Source organism: Phoca vitulina, unplaced genomic scaffold (assembly GCF_004348235.1).
Source record: "Phoca vitulina isolate PV1807 unplaced genomic scaffold, GSC_HSeal_1.0 scaffold92, whole genome shotgun sequence".
Taxonomy (NCBI): domain Eukaryota; kingdom Metazoa; phylum Chordata; class Mammalia; order Carnivora; family Phocidae; genus Phoca; species Phoca vitulina.
In genome coordinates this window covers 434,337-455,745 of record NW_022589795.1, presented here as the reverse complement: position 1 = coordinate 455,745, position 21,409 = coordinate 434,337, and the positions used below count along the sequence as shown (strand labels likewise).

General features: G+C 55.7%; 2 protein-coding genes across 4 annotated transcripts; one reads left to right on the top strand and one right to left on the bottom strand.

Moving 5' to 3' along the window:
* The first annotated feature begins 6,890 nt into the window (after positions 1–6,890).
* On the top strand, positions 6,891–15,762 carry HAP1 (huntingtin associated protein 1). Of its 3 annotated transcripts, XM_032396502.1 has the most exons (13): positions 6,891–7,365; positions 8,384–8,460; positions 8,848–8,964; positions 9,097–9,257; positions 9,478–9,583; positions 9,666–9,732; positions 11,046–11,176; positions 11,772–11,846; positions 12,164–12,310; positions 12,462–12,553; positions 12,815–12,853; positions 13,593–13,948; positions 15,099–15,762. In XM_032396502.1, the coding sequence occupies exons 1-13, from the start codon at positions 6,894–6,896 to the stop codon at positions 15,143–15,145; spliced, it is 1,887 nt and encodes a 628-aa protein (XP_032252393.1). In that variant the 5' UTR covers positions 6,891–6,893; the 3' UTR covers positions 15,146–15,762. The 3 variants fall into 3 exon arrangements, with proteins under 3 accessions (XP_032252393.1, XP_032252392.1, XP_032252391.1); XM_032396501.1 differs by having other exon boundaries at positions 12,176–12,310; positions 13,593–15,762; XM_032396500.1 differs by having other exon boundaries at positions 13,593–15,762.
* Positions 15,763–19,700: 3,938 nt separating this feature from the next.
* GAST (gastrin) lies at positions 19,701–20,222 on the bottom strand. Its single transcript, XM_032396423.1, has 2 exons — positions 20,007–20,222; positions 19,701–19,885 (listed from the first exon to the last, which is right to left on the bottom strand). The coding sequence occupies exons 1-2, from the start codon at positions 20,215–20,217 to the stop codon at positions 19,782–19,784; spliced, it is 315 nt and encodes a 104-aa protein (XP_032252314.1). The 5' UTR covers positions 20,218–20,222; the 3' UTR covers positions 19,701–19,781.
* Between the last annotated feature and the right edge of the window lie 1,187 nt (positions 20,223–21,409).

Sequence of the window (21,409 nt, the reverse complement as noted above, 5' to 3'; positions counted from 1 at the left end):
GGGTGCAGGCAAGAGGTGATGAGATGCAGGATGCTAAGCCGAACTCTGCTGAGGGGAGGGGACAGGACAGAGTTTTCAGAATCACAAGGGCTTTTAACAGTGCACTTCCTCTGCACTCTGTGTTTGGGGCTGTCTTGTTCTGCCGGGGCTGTTGTAACAATACCATAGGCTGGGACCTTAAATGTCGGACATTTATTTCTCACAGTTCTGGGGGTTGGAAGTCTAAGATCAAGGTCCCAGCAGATTCCACACCTGGCGAAAGCCCACTCCTTGGCCTGTAGACAGCCACCTCCTCCCTGAGTTCTTGGTGCAAGCTCAGGGAGAGATCTCTCCCTCTTAGAAGGGCACTAATCCCATCACAGGGCCCCACCCTCATAGCCTCATCTAAACCTAAATACATCCCAAAGGCCCCACCTCTAAATATCACCTTGGGGGCTAGGACTTCAACATGTGAATTTGGGGGGAAACAGACATTCAGCCCATGACAGGGCCCTGGCAAAATCCACTCAACTTGGGTAATTTGAGAATTCGGTCAAGGGACAGTTTACAGAGGCGTGGGCAGGGGAAGGGACCACAAGTCTCATTAAGAGGCAATGAGGACAAGGGATGGGAGAGGGCAATGAAGCACCAGTGTTAAGGGTTAATACTAGTCATGATTGAGCTTCACATGAGGCGCTGAGCTTCCTGGCAGCCTGGACAAAAAGGGAAAGCTTAAGCTGGTTCATGAAGTGAGTTGACACTTCAGGTTTTTGTGTAGGAGCTAACTGAGCCTCGACCTTGAAAAAATCAATTCATTTCTCTGAACCTCAGTTTCTTCCTCTGTAAAATGGGGATAATGCCTGCTCTGCCTCCTGCACATGAAGACGGAATGAGAGCACAGTGATTCCAGGCAGGAGGAAGGGCGAATGGCAAAAGGCTTTTTCCCAGAGGAGTTTTGCCTTTCTGTTTTCCAGAAGGGACATCTACCCCCAGGGATATTGGCAGGAAACTGTCGCATGACCCTACCTTGCTGCAAGGGAAGCTGGGAAATTGAGGATATTTTATTGCACACGTTGCCCCCTTGATAAAATCAGGGTCCTGATGGTAAGAAAGGAAGGAGGCGTGGAAGACGGGGTAGATCTCCCGACGTGTCTGCTGTGACTCGGAACTAGTCTCCCCGGCTAATCTCTTCCACTTAGGTAGGCTTATTCCAGGGAGGCAGCCGAATTGCTGAGTGCCTGGGTTTCAGCAAAGGAGCCGACCAGAGGGGGAAGTGCAGGCTTAGGTGATGTGGGCAGACCTGACTGAGCGGCCACACCCAAGGAACAGGAAGCCCGGCCCTGGTGGTCTGGGCCAATGTCGGTGTCGGCCACCCACCACAGACAACAGGTCTACCTCCATGTCACCAGTACCAGTGGAGAGCGACACCCACCTATCACAATGGCAGGTGCCACGCTGAAGACAAGGGAGGCAGCACCAAGCGCCCCCAGAAATGGCAATGAGCCAGAATGAGGGGCAGAATCCAACAAGGTGGTGGTGGGCAGAAGACCTTCCTCTGCCCTACGTCCTGCCAGCTGGACTTAGAATCAAGTTGACACGAGAAAGATTAACAGAGGAAAATCAAATTTAATAGGTGTACCTATGGGGAATCCATGCAGACATGAACTTCCAAAGACAGTGAGGCAATGGGAAGCTTATCTGAGCTAAGGAGAGGGGAAGGGTCTGAGGATACAAAGGGGAGAAAGCTCACTAGCCGGAAAGTGAGAGGAGAGGTTTGGAAAAACAGGAAAAATTTTGGTAGCTGAAGGGGAGGCAGAGAGCTTTTCCTGCATCTGCTGGGTTTTGATTATTTTTACCTTGAAATAATCTTTATGCCCAAGTGGCGCATCTTGGGGCAGCCTGCCCTTGGCCCCTACATTGGGATTTCTTTTTTTTTTTTTTTAAAGATTTTATTTATTTGACAGAGACACAGTGAGAGAAGGAACACAAGCAGGGGGAGTGGGAGAGGGAGAAGCAGGCACCCAATGACTGAGCCACCCAGGCGCCCTACATTGGGATTTCAATATCAAGTTATCAGGGGGCACCTGGCTGGCTCAGTCCGTAGAGTATGTGACTGTTGATCTTGGAGTTATGAGTTTGAGCTCCACGTTGGGCATAGAGATTACTTAAAAAAAAAAAAAAACTTAAAAAAATCAAGTTATCAAAATAAATCCAAAGTAATTATCATTTGTGAACCTAAAAGTACTGTTAAAAATGCAGTTTGTCAATTTAAAACGTTCTTAAAAAATTAAAAATGTTTTTAAAGTATTAACAGGGCAACTCGCTGGCTTAGTCAGTGGAGGATATGACTCTTGATCTCAGGGTTCTAAGTTGAAGCCCCACATTACGTGTAGAGATGACTTAAAAACAAAATCTCTAGGGGGCACCTAGGTAGCTCAGTTGGTTAAATGTCTGACTCTTGATCTCAGCTTGGGCCTTAATCTCAGGGTCATGAGTTCAGGCCCCCACATTGGGCTCTATGAGTGTGGAGCCTACTTAAATAAATAAATAAATAGGGCGCCTGGGTGGCTCAGTTGGTTAAGCGACTGCCTTCGGCTCGGGTCATGATCCCAGAGTCCTGGGATCGAGTCCCACGTCAGGCTCCCAGCTCAGCGGGGCGCCTGCTTCTCCCTCTGACCCTCTCCCCTCTCATGCTGTTTCTCTCTCTCTCTCAAATAAATAAATAAAATCTTAAAAATAAATAAATAAAATAAAATCTTTTTAAAAATCAATTAAGAATGAAAAATAAATTAAGTCTTACACTAAAAAACTTTGAAAACATGTCTATACAACCTCATCTAAAAAGCATGTAAGTTGGCTAAAAAGATACACTCAACAAGATAACATAAAGAAGTAGGAAATAATTAGATGGAATCCTAAATCCTATGCTTGATCCAAAACATCTATGCACATTTAGAGAACATGGGGAAATTTGGTAACCCCCAAGACACGTGGGAAAGATTTGAGAAATTCAGTTAGTTGACCCCAGTTCCCAATAATTACTAGTACAATGAAGCTGTGGAAAATGTGTCCAAATGCAGTCCCGGTCTCTGGAAGGAACAGGGGCACTCTTCATGGGCTAGATTCGTGGGTCATTCGTTCCTTCAATCACCAAAAGCTTCCTAAGGACCTTTTCTGCCAGGCTTTGCTCACAACCCTAGGGATAGAGATGCCCCACATTCTTGTCTTCCGGGTGTGAAACAGACAAGAAAGCAATGGTAGCAGGAGAGTGCGCATGTGCTTAGGAGTCTCAGTGGGTTCAGCAAGCCCATGGAGGGAGTGGACGACATTTGAGTCGCCTTTCAAATAAGGAAGTGTTCAACGGAAATCATGGAATGTACCTGGGATTTCCTGGCAGTGGGAGCAGCAAAGATGTGAGGATGGGAAAATGAGCACAGAGTTAGGAGAAATGACACCCCGTCTGGGAGCAAGGAGGGCTTCTCAGAGGAGGAGGCCAGCCTCAGCAGGAGAGCCAGAGAGGAGCAGGAGTGAGCCAGCAGGCTCGCCCGCTGACCCCCACCATCACCCCAGGTACTTCCCCTCTGCCTTCTCTCCTTCCCCTCTCCTGACCAGCAGGGGGCCTAGAAAACCAGAAGACACCAGGCTGAGAGGCTCAGGCCCCCAGCATCCCCACTTCCTCAGCGCAGGCCCGGGAGAGGCTCAGAGTGTTCAGTGCCCAAGAGTCTGACCAGGGTCTGGGAAGAAGGAATAAAGGAAAGGGGGCCTTACGTTGTGGAGGGGCCTGGGCACTGGTGGGGAGAGGGATGAGGGGTCCCAGGAGTCCCACAGGAGGGGAGCAGGAGTGGGGGTGGTGAGGCGGTTCCCCCGGCCCATGTCCAAGGCACTCCCTTCTGCCCTGTTCCCAGTCTGACGCAGAAAGTGGTCCTGGGGTCTGACCCCACCCGGATCCTTGGCACTGACCCTCAGCGGCTCTTGCCATGGGGTAGCCTGTCCTAGGTTCATTTTCCAGGATCAGGCCAGGCAAGGTGGCCTGAGCCGGGGGTGCACTGAGGCTGGGTTTGGAGTGACTATGCTTGGCCCCAAGTTCATGGCTGTGGTGGGTCGCAAGCCCCTTCCTGTCCTCTCTAGTTCAGCAGGGTGCATACTGGGAGGGAAGGAGGAGGTCTACGGTTTCTGTTCTGCCAACCTCTCTGGTTAGAGCAGCAGAACTGGGCTGAAGGACTCCACTGGAGAGGGGCCCACGGGGTCTCTTGGGCTGCCATGGGCTTATCAGCCAGGCCAAAATGCTTACTTGTGGAGTGACCAGGGGTCTGAGCTTTGGCTTCTCCAACCGTCCAATGAAGTTGCCATCCTTACTGTGCCTCTTCTGTGGGGTCACTGATCCCATGGGTGAGGGCTGGCTGGGTGAGGGTAGGGGGTATGCGGGCTGGCACCGCCCTCTGGTGGCTATAGCTAGAGTTGCCTCGCAAGGTGCGGGGGGAGGGGGTAGAGGGTGCAGTCTACTGGCAGCCTGAGGGTCCCCTTCAGCTCTGTCTTCACTCCACTTTCTTCTTCTTCACCCCAAACTTCCCACGGTCCTCAGGGCTGCTTTCTCATGGAATAATTCAATTCAGCAAACATCCATTCAGCAGGAATAGAATGGGCCCCTATTGTATGTCCTGTTCTGTGCACGCCCTGTATCTCAAACGAATAAATAAATCTTAAAAAAAAATAAAGGTACACAGGGGAAAAAAGACAAATTACATTCAGGGAAATAAAGAGAAGAATGAATTCGAGTCCCAGTTGAAATGTGCTTTAAGAATAAAATGCCCAGGGTGCCTGGGTGGCTCAGTCAGTTAAGCATCTGCCTTCTCTCTCTCTCTCTCAAATAAATAAATAAATAAAATCTTTTTTTTTTTTTAAGATTTTATTTATTTATTTGAGAGAGAGCGCGTGAAAGAGCACCAGCAGGGGGAGCAGCAGAGGGAGAGGGGGAGAGAGAGAGAGAGAGAGAGAGAGAGAGAGAGAGAGAAGCAGGCCCCCTGCTGAGCAGGGAGCCCAGACTCTGGGATCATGACTTGAGCCGAAGGCAGACGCTTAACCATCTGAGCCACCCAGGCACCCAATAAATAAAATCTTAAAAAAAAAAAAAATGCACAGTCAGTTTAGTATAAAGAATGTAAAAATATAATCTCATTAATAATTTTTTATGTTGATTACATGTTGAAGTGATAATGTTTTGGAGATACTGGATTAAATAAAATATATTATTAAAACTAATTTTAGGGCACCTCGCTGGCTCAGTCTTGATCTCGGGGTCATGAGTTTGAGCCCCAGGATGGGCGTGGAGTTTACTTAGAATTAAAAAGAAAAAATTTCAAAAATGAAATAAAATAGGGGGCACCTGGGTGGCTCAGTTGGTTGAGCATCTGCCTTTGGCTCAGGTCATGATCCCAGGGTCCTGGGATAGAGTCCTGCATAGGGCTTCCTGCTCAGCGGGGAGCCTGCTTCTCCCTCTCCTCCCCCTGTTTGTGCGTGCTCTCTCTCTGTGTTAAATAATCTTTTTTTAAAGGATTTTATTTATTTATTTATTTTATATTTGTATATCGTAGGGACTCAGTATATATTTGTCAAATGAATGAATGGACCCAGATGGAAGGAAACATTCTTACCACAATGCTTCTCCATGGGAAAGCTGGTGGACAGGGCAGTCTGATCCTCGTTCCTGGGTTTTGTCTCTTGTTCCATGCTGTGTCACGGACATCTGGCCCGCAAGGCACGTTGTCAGCACTAGAAACCTCTGTCCCAGGTGTAGCCCTTGGGCAGTAGCCCCTTGTCCTGGGCTCAGGCTTAGCGTGATGGCTGTGGGGAAGGGGCTCCTGGAATTCCTTAGAAATGGATTCATGTGGAGGGGGCAGGGAGGTTATCACAAAAATCTAGAAGAGAGGATGAGGCCTCAACAGCAGAGGGACTGACGAGGAGACTGGTCATTTGAGAAATATTTAGGAGGTAAATCAAGCAGGACAGGTGATTGATGGGTTATTGAAGGGAAGAAAATTTGCGCACCAAGAATGATTCTAAGGCTTTAAAAGAATTAGTGCCACAACCATCTCTTTCTGGCCGGCAGGTTCTTCCAGTCTAAAGGGACAGAAATGGCCACCGACCGACTTCTCTGCCGCCCCATCCAACTCATTGTAGGTACCGCCTCCCATTGCGCACTCTGCGGGACACGCTCAGGGGCCATGCGGGACGAGGTCCGAGGGGTCTTCACCCGGGAGACCTCTAAGAGCAGTCTCCAGGAAGAACAGGTGTCTGCCAGGGCGGGAGGAGGTGGGCAAAGCCAATGAGGGCTGGAGGTAAAGCACAAGCAAAGGTAAGAAGACGAAGTAAGAAATAAGGAAGACGGCTGTCGAGCGGCTGGAGCACAGGGGTGTGAGCGCAGGGACCAGTGTGACGCGCCAGACTGGGCAGCGCGTTGAGACCATACTGGAGTTTGGATTCATGTCCCAGCTACCGGAGAAAGCACAAAACTGCCCTAACTCCCAGGTCATACCCAGGGTGGGCAGCCGGCAACCCTGGCCGGAGCGGAGGGAGGGGGTGTCCCCAGCTAGGGACCTCGAAGTCTCTGTACTCGAATTCCAGGGAAGTGGCGACTTGGGGCAGAACCATTCTCGGGAGGTGGAGAGGGGAGGAGAAGCCCTGCACTCGGAACCCGAGCCCACGGAACCGGCTGGAACCGCCATTCGACTCTTCCCCTTATTCTGATTTTTGCGCTCTGCTTCGCCACCAAGAGCTCCCCTCGCGCGCGACCCCCAGTCCGGGGCCTCACTGGTTGCTCCCGGCCGCCCACTCCCGCGCGTGGTATGGCCCGGCGGGCGCCCACTCCGGGCGCTGGTTATAAAGGCCCGGCTGCGGCAGCCGACTGCGGACTCAAGATGCGTCCTAAAGAGTCGGGGCCCGGCTACGCGAGGCACCGGTTCAGACCCCGGGATCCGGCGGGAATCACCGTCGCACCCCCACTCGCAGCCAATCCCGCTCCAGAGCCCTCTGCGCAGTTTGCAGCCGCCCCTGCGCGGGCACCCGCGGCCGGACAGGGAGCAGGATCCAGATCCCCTTCCGTCTCGGGACGCCCAGCCGGAGCTCGCCCGACCTCCAAGGCTGGATCGGCGGCAGGAGCCCCACGCGCGTCCGCATTCTCAGCCGCCCAGCGGCATGCCCAGTCCGTGCCCGGCACCTCGGACGCCCCATGGACCCGCTTCATATTCCAGGGGCCCTTTGGTCCCCCGGCCACTGGCCTGGGGACTGGAAAGGCGGCGGGCATCTGGAAGACGCCGGCCGCCTACATCGGCCGTCGGCCTGGGGTGTCGGGCCCCGAGCGTGCCGCCTTTATTCGGGAGCTGGAGGAAGGTAACCCGGGTCCCCGGAACCCCAGAGCCGGTGGGACGTAGGCATTTCCGTGGAGAAGGGGGCCCCGTCGGCTCCGAGCGCCCCGCCCCCTCTGGCATTCAGTCTTATCGCTCTATCGACTTGGCGATGTCACTGTCTGCGGTCCCTGTCGAGTCGCCTCTTGCCCATCTCCTCTTCCCTTCTGTGGTCTCCTGATCGTGGTCGGGGGGCAGGTCCAGGGGCTCTGCGCGCCCGTTGCTCCGCAGCTCTGCGCACTCTCAGGGCACCCCTCCCCAGGCTACCGCAGTGCCAGGAGAGGGGCGGGGGGCTGCGGGAGGGCGCTGCCCCGTGCGCTCTGAGCCTGCGCTGGCCCGCCGCGCGGCGCTGGGGAGGTGGGTGGGCGGAGGGGGAGGTTTTGTCAACCGTTTGGCTGCGGGGGGTCAAAGCCGTGTTTTCCCCAGCCTAGGGATGGGCGGGGGGCTCCGATTTCGTCCCCTCGTAGCTTCTCCTGGGTGGCAGGAGATCTCTGGATTTGGGTTTAGAGGCTCACGGCCCCCCTCCTGCAGTGCTGGAAAAGTCTCTTCCTGCTCTCCACACGCAACAGGTGCAGGGTGGGTGACTGTGTCTGTTTTATGACCCACGAGGCTCCAGTGAGGCGGCCAAGGCTGCCCTCTGGGTAAGGGGTGATGAGCCAGTCTGTGGCTGCTTCCACTAGCCGCCTGCATTCTCCTAGGTGCCAGGGACCCAGGCGTTGGAGAACTCAGTTCCACCTGAGCTTGGAGGACTGGGATCCTTCACCTCGCCCAGGCCCCTCCAGAACAAAAGAGTCCAGTTGGTCCTGGGAGCAGGGAAGGGAGTGCTGGGACCAGGGGGTGTGTGTGGAGACGATATTGGGGGCAGGAATGGAGCTCAGTCTTCTCCTCCCTTGTCCCTGACTCCTGTTGCTGGAGGAGAACTGGGGATAGGGCAGGAAACAGTGGGATGTGGGGTAGGATATGCCCCCCTTTTCCTGACCCAGGTGCATCACTTGTTTTTGCAGCGCTGTGTCCTGACCGAACCCCACCAGTCAAGATCACCCAAGAAGATGTCAGACTGATGTTAAATCTGCTAGAGGAGGTGTGTACTGCCTTCCCTAGGGCCATCCTGAGCCTTAGCCAGGCCTCCGTTTTAATTCTGCCTGGGAGGGGTAGGAGTCCTGTCCGTTCCCTACTTGACTATTTTTCTCGGAGCCAAGCTGGGGGTCCCTCTTATGATGTCTAGGCTGGAATTACTGTTAGAGCCATCTGGTCTGACCTGCTCTTTTCTATAAGGGGAAACTGAGGCCCCCACAGTGGGTTGATGGCAGACTCTTATCTAGTACCCTGGAAAACTAGGGTGTGGAAGGGTTTCCCTTAGTGGCCTTGCTTCCCTTTGACCACTGTGTACTCCCTAGCTTCTCCCAGCTGTCTGGGAGATCCCAGAAAACAGGAAAGTATTCCCCATGGATGGGGATCCCCTCTGCAGAGAGAGCGGGACCTAAATACGGTGGCTCGCATTGGCCAGTCCCTGGCGAAACGGAACAGTGTTCTGATGGAGGAGAACAGCAAGCTGGAAGCCATGCTGGGCTCAGCCAGGGAGGAGGTAACTGGGCAAGGAGGAGGGGTAGGGCGTGCGCCATCTCAGACCTTCCTACATCCCCTTCGTGCCAGGACCTGTGCCTGCCCCCATCCCCCCCGCCTGCCTTCCAACAGGGATCCTCTCCCCCACTGGCAGATTTTACACCTCAGACGCCAGGTGAGCTTGCGAGATGATCTCCTCCAGCTCTACTCAGACTCTGATGAGGAGGAAGAGGAGGAGGAGGATGAAGAAGAGGAAGAGGGAGAGGAAGAAGAGGAAGAGCAGCAGCATGATCATCCCTATGGAGCCTCTGAGCCGTGAGTGTCCTGCCTTTTCACCGGGGCAGCTCCTTCTCTGTGCCTCAGTTTCCCCATTTGCAAACAGGGACACACACGGTGTACCTGCCAGCAGGGTTGCTGGGGCTACGTGAGACCACCACACTGAGCCCGGGTGGGCTAACGCTGGGTGGGCTGGGACCTGGGTTCCCCCCCTCCCGCCCCCGTGCTGGGCCCTGACCCCCATCGCTCCCACCGCTAGGACTTCCGTGCAGGAGTCCGAGTCGCCGCACTACTGCCCGAAGCTGGAAACCCTGCAGGAGCAGCTGAGGCGGCTGGAGGAGGAGAACGAGCAGCTGAGAGAGGAGGTGAGGCTGTGGCAGGAGCACGCAGCTGCAGGCGGGGGCTGTTGACACTCCTGCTCCTTCCTCTCTCCCTCCCTCCCTCCAGGCCTCTCATCTCGACGCCCTTGAGGAGGAGGAGCAGATGCTCATCCTGGATTGTGTGGAGCAGTTTTGTACGTGAAGCTGTAACTTGGGGGTAGAGGGCTGTCCCAAGGAGCCGAGGGAAGAACTCAGAACTCACAGTTTGGAGACCTGAGTTCGAGGCCCACCCTGGCACTTCCCGGCTGTGGGAACTTGGACAAGTTCCTTGAGGTCTCTGAAACTTCATCTTTAGAATGGGGAGGAATAATGTCAGCCCTGCAGACCTCTCCAGAGGCACAGCTGAGAACGTGCTTTGCACACACTGGAAAGAGCTGTGCAGAAGCTGTGGGGCCCCTCTAAGCCTGTTTCATTTTGTCATTTGGGGCTTGGGAAGGAGGGGCCTGGAAGCAAGGAAGAGAAGGAGCCGTGAGCGGCCAGACACCAGGCGAGGCACTGGGTCTGGGGCAGTAGCGGGTACCGTGTGTTGAGGAAGATGAGGGAGGCACAGGGTTTGTCCCTGAGAAGCTCAAGTCTAGCTTTGAGATGCAGGTGCAAGATGGGAGCGGCTGAACTCATGCTGCTTGCCTCCCTGCAGGCCTGACCTTCCTTCCCTCTGGGTTCCCCAACTCCCCGAATGGCCAGGCCCCTGGCATAGGAGCTGGGCCCCACGTTCGGTTGCTTCCACCTCCTAAGGAAGGCTAAGTCTCTTTGCTCCTCCTCACCCCCCTGACTCTAGACCAGGCCGGGTCTTAACTGGTCTCCCCTCCTGTACTGCTGTCTTTCCAGGTCTTTCTGCACACAGCCCAAACTCAGTTTTCTAAAACCAAATCTGACCCATGTCATCCTCTGCCTAAAACCCCAAGCTTCCCACTGGCCAAAGGGTAACCTCAGCCCCCTCCCCCAGCCCCTGTGATCTGGGCCCTGCCCAGATCCCGAGCCCTCCCTCCCAGGGTCTTGTGATTGGCCCCTCCACATCCTGTCTGGGAGGCTTGTTTGCCCTTCTTGGCCTGGCTGAGTCCCACTTACCCTGCAGAGGCCTTAGCTTCGCAGACCGTGTAAGGCAGGACCGGGTGCCACTGTGACCGCCGGCGCACCCTTTACATGTGTTGCATCCTAGCCCAGAGTAGGCCCTGGTGGGATTTCCTTGCCCATCAGCGTCCCCACTAGACTTGAGCTCTGTGTGCGCTGGGACCAGGTCTCGACGGCCGCTCACCCAGGGCCTTGCTCCATGTCAGTCAACAGACATTTATTGGGATGAAGAGCCAGGGAGGAATATGAAGTCCTGCGAACCCAGAGTCCCCCGCCCCAGCTGAAGGGTGGGGTGGACAGAGGCCTCGGGAGGGCCAGACTGGTCCCCAGAGGCCGGGCGAGCCAGCGCTGACCTTCTGTCCCCGCGTCCCCCCAGCTGAGGCCAGCCAGCAGATGGCCGAGCTGTCGGACGTGCTGGCGCTCAGGATGGAGACCCACAACCAGCAGCGGAGGGAGGTGGCCCAGCTGCGGACCCAGGTCCTGACGCTGCAGCAGCGCTGCCAGACGGTGCGTCCGGGTGTGTGCAGGGCTCCCTGCTCCTGTCACGGCCCCCGGGGCACCCACGCCCCCTCCTCCCTGCCCTTGCCTCGCGGAGCCCTCGGCTCAGCCAGGCCCCAGGCCCCGCTGTGCAGCAGTCAGAGTCGGAGGAGATGTCGGAGAGCATCTCGTTCTGCCCCCTCGTTGTCCCAGGGAGGGGACGCAGGCCCAGAGAGGGTCACGGGGTGTTCTAGGATGCATGACTCTCCCACCTGATGGGGCCTCATTCCATGTGACTTTTTTTTTTTTTTAAGATTTTATTTATTTATTTGAGAGAGAGAGAGAGAGAGCACATGAGAGGGGGGAGTGGGAGAGGGAGAAGCAGACTCCCCGCTGAGCAGGGAGCCCGATGCGGGACTCGATTCCGGGACTCCAGGATCATGACCTGAGCCGAAGGCAGTTACTTAACCAACTGAGCCACCCAGGCGCCCTCCATGTGACTTCTTGCTTCAGGGGTTGCCAAAGGCTCAGCCATGTGCCCGGGAAGACTTGCTGGAGGTGGTAGGGAGGCCTTGGGTGAGGCTGACTGGTCTCGGGTCTGGCTGACCAGTCTCGGTCCTTCCAGTATGGAGCCCAGACGGAGAAGTTGCAACGGCAGCTGGCTTCGGAGAAGGAAATCCAGATGCGGCTGCAGGATGAGGTGAAGCTCCCCCTGGCCCAGAGCTGGGAACTCAAGGCCCTTGGTCAGCTGGCTGACTCTCCTGGGAGGACGAGCTCCTTGAGCAGGCTCTGGGTCTGTCCCTTTGCACACCCTGGGTGTTGGGCGAGGGGCCTGGCAGGTTCAGTTGGGGTCTGAGTGGAGTAGAGTCCAGGGACCTGCCGGGGGCACCCTGCATGTCATTATGTGGGTCTAGAGACTGGGCCGCTTGCCTCTTAGCCCAGGCTTCCTGGCACGCTGGGGAGAGGGTGGGCGGGGTGTGCTGGGCGGGTGCGCCTGGGTCCCAACAGAACCTGCAGGTGGCTTCCCAGCTGCAGGACCTGCGGGAGAGGTACACGGAGTGTGGGGACATGCTGACTGAGGCCCAGGAGGAGGCGAAGACCCTCCGCCAGCGAGCCCCGGTGTCCACTGGCCCTGTCACCCACTACACATACATTGTACCCGTGGTGAGGACCCCCAGCCGCCCGCCTCCTGCCCTCTGTGTGCTCATGCCTCAGCCCTGCTGGCTGATTTCCATCCCCCGTCCCTTTCTGTCCCTGGAAGTAGGGGTTGGAGTTCTGTGGGGATGCCCTGCTAATATGCACCTCTCCACCACAGGAGGCCCTTCCTGGTTTCCAGGAGACCCTGGCCGAGGAGCTCAGAATGTCTATAAGGAGGATTATCTCAGACCCTGTGTTTTTTATTGAAAGGTGTGCTGCTGGGGCCCCCAGGCCCTCGCCTGACGCACACTCACCTGCCCGGAGCGTGGAGGGGGTTTGCTTCTGACTTCTTCCTTCACTCATGACGCCCCCTTGTTAGCTGCCCCGTCCCCTCCCCCCACACCCTTTTTTCTGTCCACGTGTGTGGGCCCCTCATTTTTCCCTGGGATTTTTTCCATGCTGGGGCCCCAGGGACTTTGCAGTTTCAGCTAATGTTGCCTTGGGACAGTGATGGCCCTTTCTCTGTTGAAGGAATCACGGAACTGCTGCAGAGGAGATGTCACACCTGGGGTAAGCTGGCCAGGGGCTCCCCCATCACCGCCCTCACTTTCAGCAGCCAGACAACCGTCTATGACCCTGCCACCCTGGAGAATGCCCCGCTCTCTGAGCTGGCTGGGCTGAGGTGTACTGGGAAGCGGCGGCCCCCTTTTCCTTCTGATCTTGCCCCATAGTTGGCCATCTGACTTAGGCTGTTCCCAGTGGGGACTGAAGCCTTCCCTTCACCTCACCAGAGACTGAGAGGAGAATGAGCACTGGCCCAGGAGCCGGGAATGTCTGGGACTTGAGTCCCCACTTGATCCCTTTAATTGGCTGTGTGTCCTTGGGCAAACTGCTTGACCAGTCTGAGCCTTACTAAAATGGATTTGTTCCTATGGGGCAACTAGCTGTGGGCTGGGCTGTGAAGGTTAGATCATGGAGAAGAATATTATCCTTGCGGCTCTGGGTTGTGCACAGGGTGGTGGTGGGGGGATGGGGTGTACCAGGGGAAGGCGGGGCTTGTGCAGTGTGGGTGACCATTCTCCCTCCTTCTTACCTGGTGCCTGGGCTGGGTGTCTGAAGCCTGGAGGCTGGTACCCAGCTCCCCTTTCCCCTGGCTGGGACAGAAGTAGGGAGTAGCCGTCGGGTCTTGTGGGTAGACTGGGGCAGAGAGCAGGGGAGCTCCTCCGCCCTGGTGGCTGGAGGTGTCCCCGGGGAGCGGAAGAACTTGGCTTTCAGGGGCACAGAAGGACGTTCCTGTCTCCCTGGCCAGGTACAAGCTGTGCTGCGGTGAGGCGCGAGAGCAGGAACGGGGGTTCGAGGCTGAGAAGGGGTTAATGACAGCAGAGGACTTTGTGCCTTCGGAGGAGCGGAGGGCCACAGAAGAGGGGGTGTCAGCTGAGGAGGGGTTGACAGAAGAGGCGGAGCTGGTGTCGGAGGAGGCTGAGGCCTGGGAGGAGGTAGAGCCGGAGCTGGATGAGGCGACGCAGACGAACGCAGTGACCTCAACCCGGGCAGCCAGCGGCTTGGGCCCCTCTCACCTCAGCATGAGGCGTGTCCTCCGGCAGCTGGCTAACTGGCAGGACTCGGGGTACAGGTGGCAGCTGAGGCAGAAGATGCTCCAGGAAGGTGAGTGCTCCCGCAGGGGCCTCCCTCTGGCCAGCCGGACAAGCTGCAGATCATCAAGCCGATGAAAGGGGAGGGTAGGTGAGCCCCCCAGGTGCTCACTTACCCCGGCCAGGCCCCACCCAGCATGCTGATTTGCATGGACTTTGCATATCATTTCCATAGGCACCGGGGATCTGTGGCCCCAGGGCTCATTTATGTGGAACTGGCATAAGATTCCAGAGCTCTACCCCCTTTTCTCCTGGGAGGCTGGGCTGGGGGTCAAGACCGGGACTGCTGCCCTCCGTTCCACCTCAGCTTCCTGTCTCTGCCGCCCCCAGCCCCAAGGCTCCCCAACCCTGCACCAGGGCAGCAGCAGGCCAAGACAATGTGGGGGGTGGGGCGGCAGAGCAGCAGCCTGGGGTGCTGACCCAGGACTTCCAGAGACTGGAGGAGGACAGGGCCAACCACCCTCCCAGGGCCTGGGAGGAAGACGGGGGTGTTCTGGGGCCACCCAGGCCATTGGGACAAAGGCCTCTGCCAGCAAGGGTGGTCGGACCAGTCCCCTGGGTGAGTCTGAAGATGGGCTAGGGTCTCCTCCAGGGTGGTGGGGGGGTGGGTCAGGGTCTCCTCTCCCCAGCTAGAAACCCCAAGGTTTGGGGAGCTACACCTACTGAGTGCAGGCTGCCTTCAGGGAGCTCACAGAGATGCATTTTTTCCTTTAGTTGTCACACCCTGTAGGTAGGAGTTCTTGTCCCCCTTTGTTAGGTGAGAACAGAGCTAAAGTAACTCGCTGGAGGTCACACAGCTGGAGTGGATCTGAGCCTGTTCTGTTCACTGCTATGCCATAATGACTTTCCTGGCCTATCCCTCCCCTCCGACCCTGTCCTGGTGCCTGCCTAGCCCGCTCAGTCAGCTGTGAAATTTAGAGCCTGTTGCTAGCCTCACCATCGTAGGTGGCCTGCCCCCACTCTGATGGCGCTTTGGTCACTGCTGGGCAGCCTCATCAGGGTCACCATGGAAATTTGTATACTGAACAGTGACCTCTATGGCGGGCCGGTGGGCAGCCTGCACAACGATCAGTCGTGGCTGTCTTTCTCATATAGCTGACAAGGCCCCAGCCCCTGCCCACTCTCCAGGCCCCCAGTTCACCTCCACTCCCCTTCTCTTCCAGGCTTTGCTGTGTCCCAGCAGCCTGCAGAGGCCCCACAGACAGCCTGAGGCCCCTCCTTCAGCCGCCTGGCCAAGTCCCACCTGCCCCAGAAACCTCCTTCCTATCCTCCCAAATGGGACCCTCCTGTCTGTCACCAGTGCACCTTCCGTCCTGATGAACCTGGGCTGGGGCTTGAGGACTTTTCCGAGCTAGGGGACCCCGGCCCTTGCTCTGCAGCTGGTGCAGAATCTGTGGCGGCTGGGGCTGGAGTCACGTGCTAGCCCAGGGGCTGGTGGAAGCCCTGGGGGGAGGCCTGTCAGCTGGCTGACCAGGCTCTGAGCTGGGCTGGGGATGGGGCTCCGGCCCTGGTGCGGGAAGGTGTTCTGATGACCCTCCTGTCAACATGCCCTTGACCCCCAAGTTCAAGGTGGCCCCTGAGTCCTTGCTGACTTTCAGGGACCTGGCCCTCTTCCTCCATTCTTGGCCCTTCCTTCTCAGTCCCTCACTATTGTTGGTAACCAAGAGTGTCTCTACGTGTGGGTGAGGCGTCCCTTTGTCCCCTGGGGGCCTCCTCCCCGCCTCCCTGCCTGTGGCCCTTGAGTGTCCAGGCTCCCCGCCCAAGTCACTCCCTCCCTGCTGTCCTCTCCTCAGTGCTCCTCGTTTCTTCATTCCAGATGTTCTGCCCTTTCCCACTCTTTACTCCCAAACAGCTGGAGTCTGGGGCTTAGGACCCCCGTTGGTCTGGCCCTGCCCCCTGTTGTGCTACTCGCTCTTCTGTTCTTCTGTTGCTTGTCGGCCCGTACACCTGCCAGTGCAGGAAATAAAGGACCTGTGCGCTACCTGGCCCGCGCTCCGGCGTCCTTCTCTGGGAGTGTGCGCGCGTGCATGCAGCTCTGCTGGGGCAAAGCTGTGGAGAGACAATGGGCTCCAATACTGCATCATGTGCCACGGGCTTTTGTTAAATACATGACCTGGTCACATCAACAACCCCTGTGGAGTGGTGGGTGATCTGATAAACAGTTGTTGGAGGAGGAAACAGGCCCAGGCAGGTTAAGTGACCCTCCCAAGGGTCTGAGAGCGAGCTGCGGAACTGGGATGTGAACCCAAGCTCTCAGGCCTCCCGAGTCTGTGCTCAGAGAGACTCCCTTCCCTATTTTTCTGCTCCAGGGATTCTGGCCCGGTGCCCTGGCTGCGAGGGGTAAGGCACGGGCGAGAGTCACCCACTGTCTTAGGTAGAGTGCCCTCAGACCTGGAGTCAGACCTGCAACAGCATTTGAAAACAAGTGATTTGTTTGGAAGCTGATCCAGGAAGCATTCCTGGGGGGGGGGGTGGGGAATTGAGAAGGAAAAGGGTATGCTAGTCACTGGGGTTTAATCCTACTGGGGAACTCTGGGAAGAAGTATAGCCCTTTGCTACATGGGTGTGGTCTGTGGACCAGCGTCATTGGCATCTCCTGGGAGCTTGTCAGAAATGCAGATTCTCAGGTCCCACCCCAGACTTATAGAGTCAGAATCTGCATGGTCACAAGGACCCCAGGGAATGCACGTGCATGGTAAAATTTGGGACCCACTGAGATGGAGCCATCTCAGTTATCCCACTCAAGGGGTGAGGAAGCTGGGCATGCACCGCCCAGCTGACATTTGTCACTGAAAGCCTTGGGCATTAACATCACACTCTGTGCCCCGTGTGTGGGTAAGGAAAAGCCCCCTGGCAGAGAATTTTTTAAAAAGATTTATTCATTTATTTTAGAGAGAGAGAGTGTGAGCAGGGAGAGGGGCAGAGGGAGAGAGAGAGAGAGAAGCAGACTCCCTGCTGAACGCAGAACCCGATGACAGCTGAATCAGATGCTTACCCGACTGAGCCACCCAGGCGCCCCAAGACTACTGATGCTTCTAGTGGACCATGGACAGCACATGCGGGAATGGATATTTTTAAATGGTTACACTTTATGTATGTATGCATGTAGCCTCCATGCCCAGCATGGAGCCCAATGTGGGGCTTGAACTCACGACCCTGAGATCAAGAGTCCCATGCTGTACTGACTGAGCCAGCTAGGCGAGGCGCCAAAATGCACTCTCTCTTGAATGTGGGTGGAGGCGTGATGGCATTTGGGGTTCTCTGGTGTGGCAGCTCAGGCCCTGTACACAACGGCTTTTTTTTTTTTTTAATTTATTTGACAGAGAGAGACACAGAGAGGCAACACAAGTAGGGGGATTGGGAGAGGGAGAAGCAGGCTTCCCGCGGAGCAGGGAGCCCGATGTGGGGCTCGATCCCAGGACCCTGGGACCATGACCCGAGCTGAAGGCAGACGCTTAATGATTGAGCCACACAAGTGCCCCTACACAATGGCTTTTGAAATATCTGGGTGTGCCTCCTTCCCCAGTGTACAATTACACTGATAAATGGCAACTTCTGAGAATTGATACAGATTTGGAAACCAGGCAATGGATCATGATTTTCCATTTTGGCAGCTGACATCAGCCTTGGGCTCATTTGCTCTTGATCCATTCTCCTTGTATAAGGCAAACAGTGCCCTTCGTGGCCACCCATAGAACACAAGTTTTTTTTTTATTTTTTAAAGATTTTATTTATTTATTTTGACAAAGAGACAGCGAGAGAGGGAACACAAGCAGGGGGAGTGGGAGAGGGAGAAGCAGGCTTCCTGCTGAGCCGGGAGCCCGATGTGGGGCTCGAACCCAGGACCCTGGGATCATGACCTGAGCTGAAGGCAGACGCTTAACAACTGAGCCACCCAGGTGCCCCAGATCTCAAGTTTAGGGGCACCATGGTCTGAGCCACCGCTGCAAACCCTGTGGGTTAAGGCCCCCTGGTAATTATGTCCACCTTGCCTCTGAGGGTTAAGTGCTGCCACCGGGTCCCCTCTGTCCTGCAATCCTCTCATCCCCACTGACACTAAGTAGCCTGCGGCCCCAGGAGCGTCTCCTACATCAACCCGGGCCCACAGAGGACAACCTCCGCTGAGCTCAACAATGCTTACTTGTCCTCACTAACAGGTTCCTTATGTCCTCTGGGAAAGGACTGTTCTCTGGACCCTTGCAGGGACTGTAATCATGTGGTGGATGCTCTCATCTGACTCGACAATTCATTCTAACATGCCTACCCGTCTTTTGACTCCTTCCCCGGTCCTCTGCTGGGGCAGTTCGGGCACTTCACTTGCTACAGATTTTCAGGGAGTCACTCCCAGCAAGGTATTAGGACTGGCTGTGCGTGTCCTTGCCAGGAGCTGAAAGCCTGAGTAATGGGAGACTGTCTCCCTCTCCCATATCAACAAACTCTCCCTATCCAGTCTCCAGCCCGCCTCCTTGGTCTGCCAGCCTTGAAAATCCCCTCCTGTGTGCTCTCCCGGTTCCTGCTGTGACATGTTATCCGGCTTATTCAGGTCCTGCAGTATTTCGGGTGAATAATCCCTTTTCCCCCATGTTTGGGACAGTGCTTCTGCACATCCTAAGACTTGACCCTAGTTTTTAGTGTGGAAACCCTGAAGGGAGGCAGGGGCAGATCTTGAGAAGCGAGACAGGGAAGGGAGGGCAGTCAACAAAGGATGTCCTCGAGCAGGTACCTACTGTGGGTAAGTGGGGCTCAGTCCTGTGGGGGAATTCTGGGAGACAGAGCTGAATACATGTCCGAGTCACCCCGCCCAAGGGGTGAGGGAGCTGGGGTATTGATTCTCCCGCTCTCATCTGTCACTGACTCACAGCTGCTTCTGGAGGTGCTAACTCTGCAGCCTCTGAAGCCTGCCTTGCACTCGGAAGGCCCTCGGGGGAACAGTGGCACGTGCTTGTGGAAGGATGCTGCTGACAGGCAGAGAACTAGGAGGGAATATGGGCGAAACATCAACAGTGCCCGTGCTGGCCGTTCACCCGGCCATCTGACGAATATTTATTGGATACTTCCTGTTCTTGGAACCAGGGATACAGCAGGGAAGAGGGATGTGTGGTCCCCACTCTTACAGAGTTGCCCTTCTAACTGGGGAGGCGGACAGTAAAGTAGCTAACGAGACAATGACAGGGTGTGAAATGTGCTCTAGAGAGCAACGTCAGAGACTCTGCGGCCGTTAGAGAGAACCGGGTGCTGTGTATGAAGCGGGAGGAGAAGAGCAGGTGGGTCTCTCAGGAAGAGGCGTTTCAGCCAGGACCCCAGGGAGAAAAAGGGGAGCCAGCCATGTTTGTGCCTGGGAAAAGCCTTCGGGGCACAGGGAATGGCGAGGACAAATGTTCTGAGCAGGACCGAGCGCAGGTGCATTTGTGTAAGGGAAAAGGGAGAGAGGAGGAAGGAACATGGCACCTGCCGTGAGGACAGCAGGGCTAGTTTAGGGCTTTGGCAAGGAGTTTAGGTCTTATTCTAAGTGTGACAGGAAGTATTGGAGGGTTAAAACCTGGAGTGGCACCGTTTGATTTATCTTTTAGAAAGCTGACTCTGCTTGCGACCCCACCACCATTTTCCACCTGCACTAGTAGATTCGGGGTCAGTGTTAGGCTCTGGGGACACCCAGAAGAATGAGTCATGGTCGCTGCCCCCAGGAGAGTGCTCAGTTCTCCCCACTGCCTCAACCCTGTCCCCACTAACTCCCCTCTCCTGCCCCACACTTGACACAATGTGATCCATTGGAAGCTAATTTATTTTGAGTGGTTTTTCATGGGGCTGGGCTGGGCTGGGAGATGGCTGGGCTCTGAAGCTCCGTTCTAGGGACGCTGGTCCCCTTCCTCCGCACTGCGGCGGCCGAAGTCCATCCATCCGTAAGCTGCTTCTTCTTCCTCCACCCACGGTCCCTGCTTCTTGGACAGGTCTGAGGGTCAGAGCGGGGAGAGGACGTGAGGATATGGGAAGGACATCTAGCCGCTGGAGACCAAGGCCAGGGTCAACCTTGGCTGGGCGAGACAAGCAGGGACAGCTGTCACAGCTCCTACCTGCCACCAGCTGTGGGGGACCCTGGAGCCCTAGCTGCCTTCGCTGGTGAGAGGCTGCGCCCAGCCGGTCCAGCCAGCGTGGCTCCAGGCCCCTGTTTGCCCCTGGATCCAAGGGTGCCTCCTGCAGCTGGGAGCGGGGCCTCCAAGAAGCTTCAGAGGAGGTGGCCAGAGCCAGCGCCAAGATCAGCACGTACACACACAGTCGCTGCATCTTGTCTGCAAAGGAAAGAGGGGCAGAGCTGAAAGATGGGGCCATCCAGACACCCAAAGGCAGGGGCCTGGACCAGATGGACTCTGGGTCCCTGGCTGCTGGCAGGTGCAACCCTGTGTGGGGTTGTGGACTGTTCCTCAGCTTGCTTCTCCGGTTCCTGCCAACTCCCCCGGCTCCCAGGCCTGCCCCCCTTTCCTCCTCACCTACCTTAGTTATAACGGTGGCTTCTCTCGGAGGAGGAATTTACAACCGAGAGTGATGGTTTCCAAATTTCTGCAGAATTTGAGGCTACGTGAGCTGCTCTGTAGATGTTTAATTCTTTGTAATTTAAAGTGAGTTTTTTTTTTTTTTTTAAAGGTTTTATTTATTTATCTGAGAGAGAGAATGGGAGACAGAGAGCATGAGAGGGGGAGGGTCAGAGGGAGAAGCAGACTCCCCGCCGAGCAGGGAGCCCGATGCGGGACTCGATCCCGGGTCTCCAGAATCATGACCTGAGCCGAAGGTAAAGTGAGCTTTTCAATAGTCATACCAAAGGGCACGTTACAGACGGCCCGGTACCTCTGTGGAGACCACCAGCGTATTCACCGTGTGGTCGGGTCCCACCGTTTCTGCACGGCCCCTGGAGGGAAGCTTCTCCCGCCATTTTTGCTTAACTGAGGAATATCCTGTGATTGTAGTTAAGCAGTTAAAAATTAAGCTGTTACCATTTGCACCTGTGTGTCAGGGTGACCTGAGTTTGGGGAAGCCATAATACAGAAATGAACTGGATACTCAAAGGAATCTAAAATTCAAATCTAAAATTCTATTCTCAGCACTTGTGTTCTTTCAGCCTCATTATTCTGATTGGCTTTACCTTTCAGGAACACATTCATATTAATAAAATACTACCTTTTTTTTTTTAAAGATTTATTTATTTGACAGTGAGAGACACAGCGAGAGAGGGAACACAAGCAGGGGGAGTGGGAGAGGGAGAAGCAGGCCTCCCGCGGAGCAGGGAGCCTGATGCGGGGCTCGATCCCAGGACCCTAGGATCATGACCTGAGCCGAAGGCAGACGCTTAACGACTGAGCCACCCAGGCGCCCCAATAAAATACTACTTTTATCTGTTTTTCATAGTGGGGTTCTCTCAGATTTCCTTTGGAAGAGAAACGGTTCTTGGTGCTAAAGAAACAAGGTTGAAAAATCAGTGATC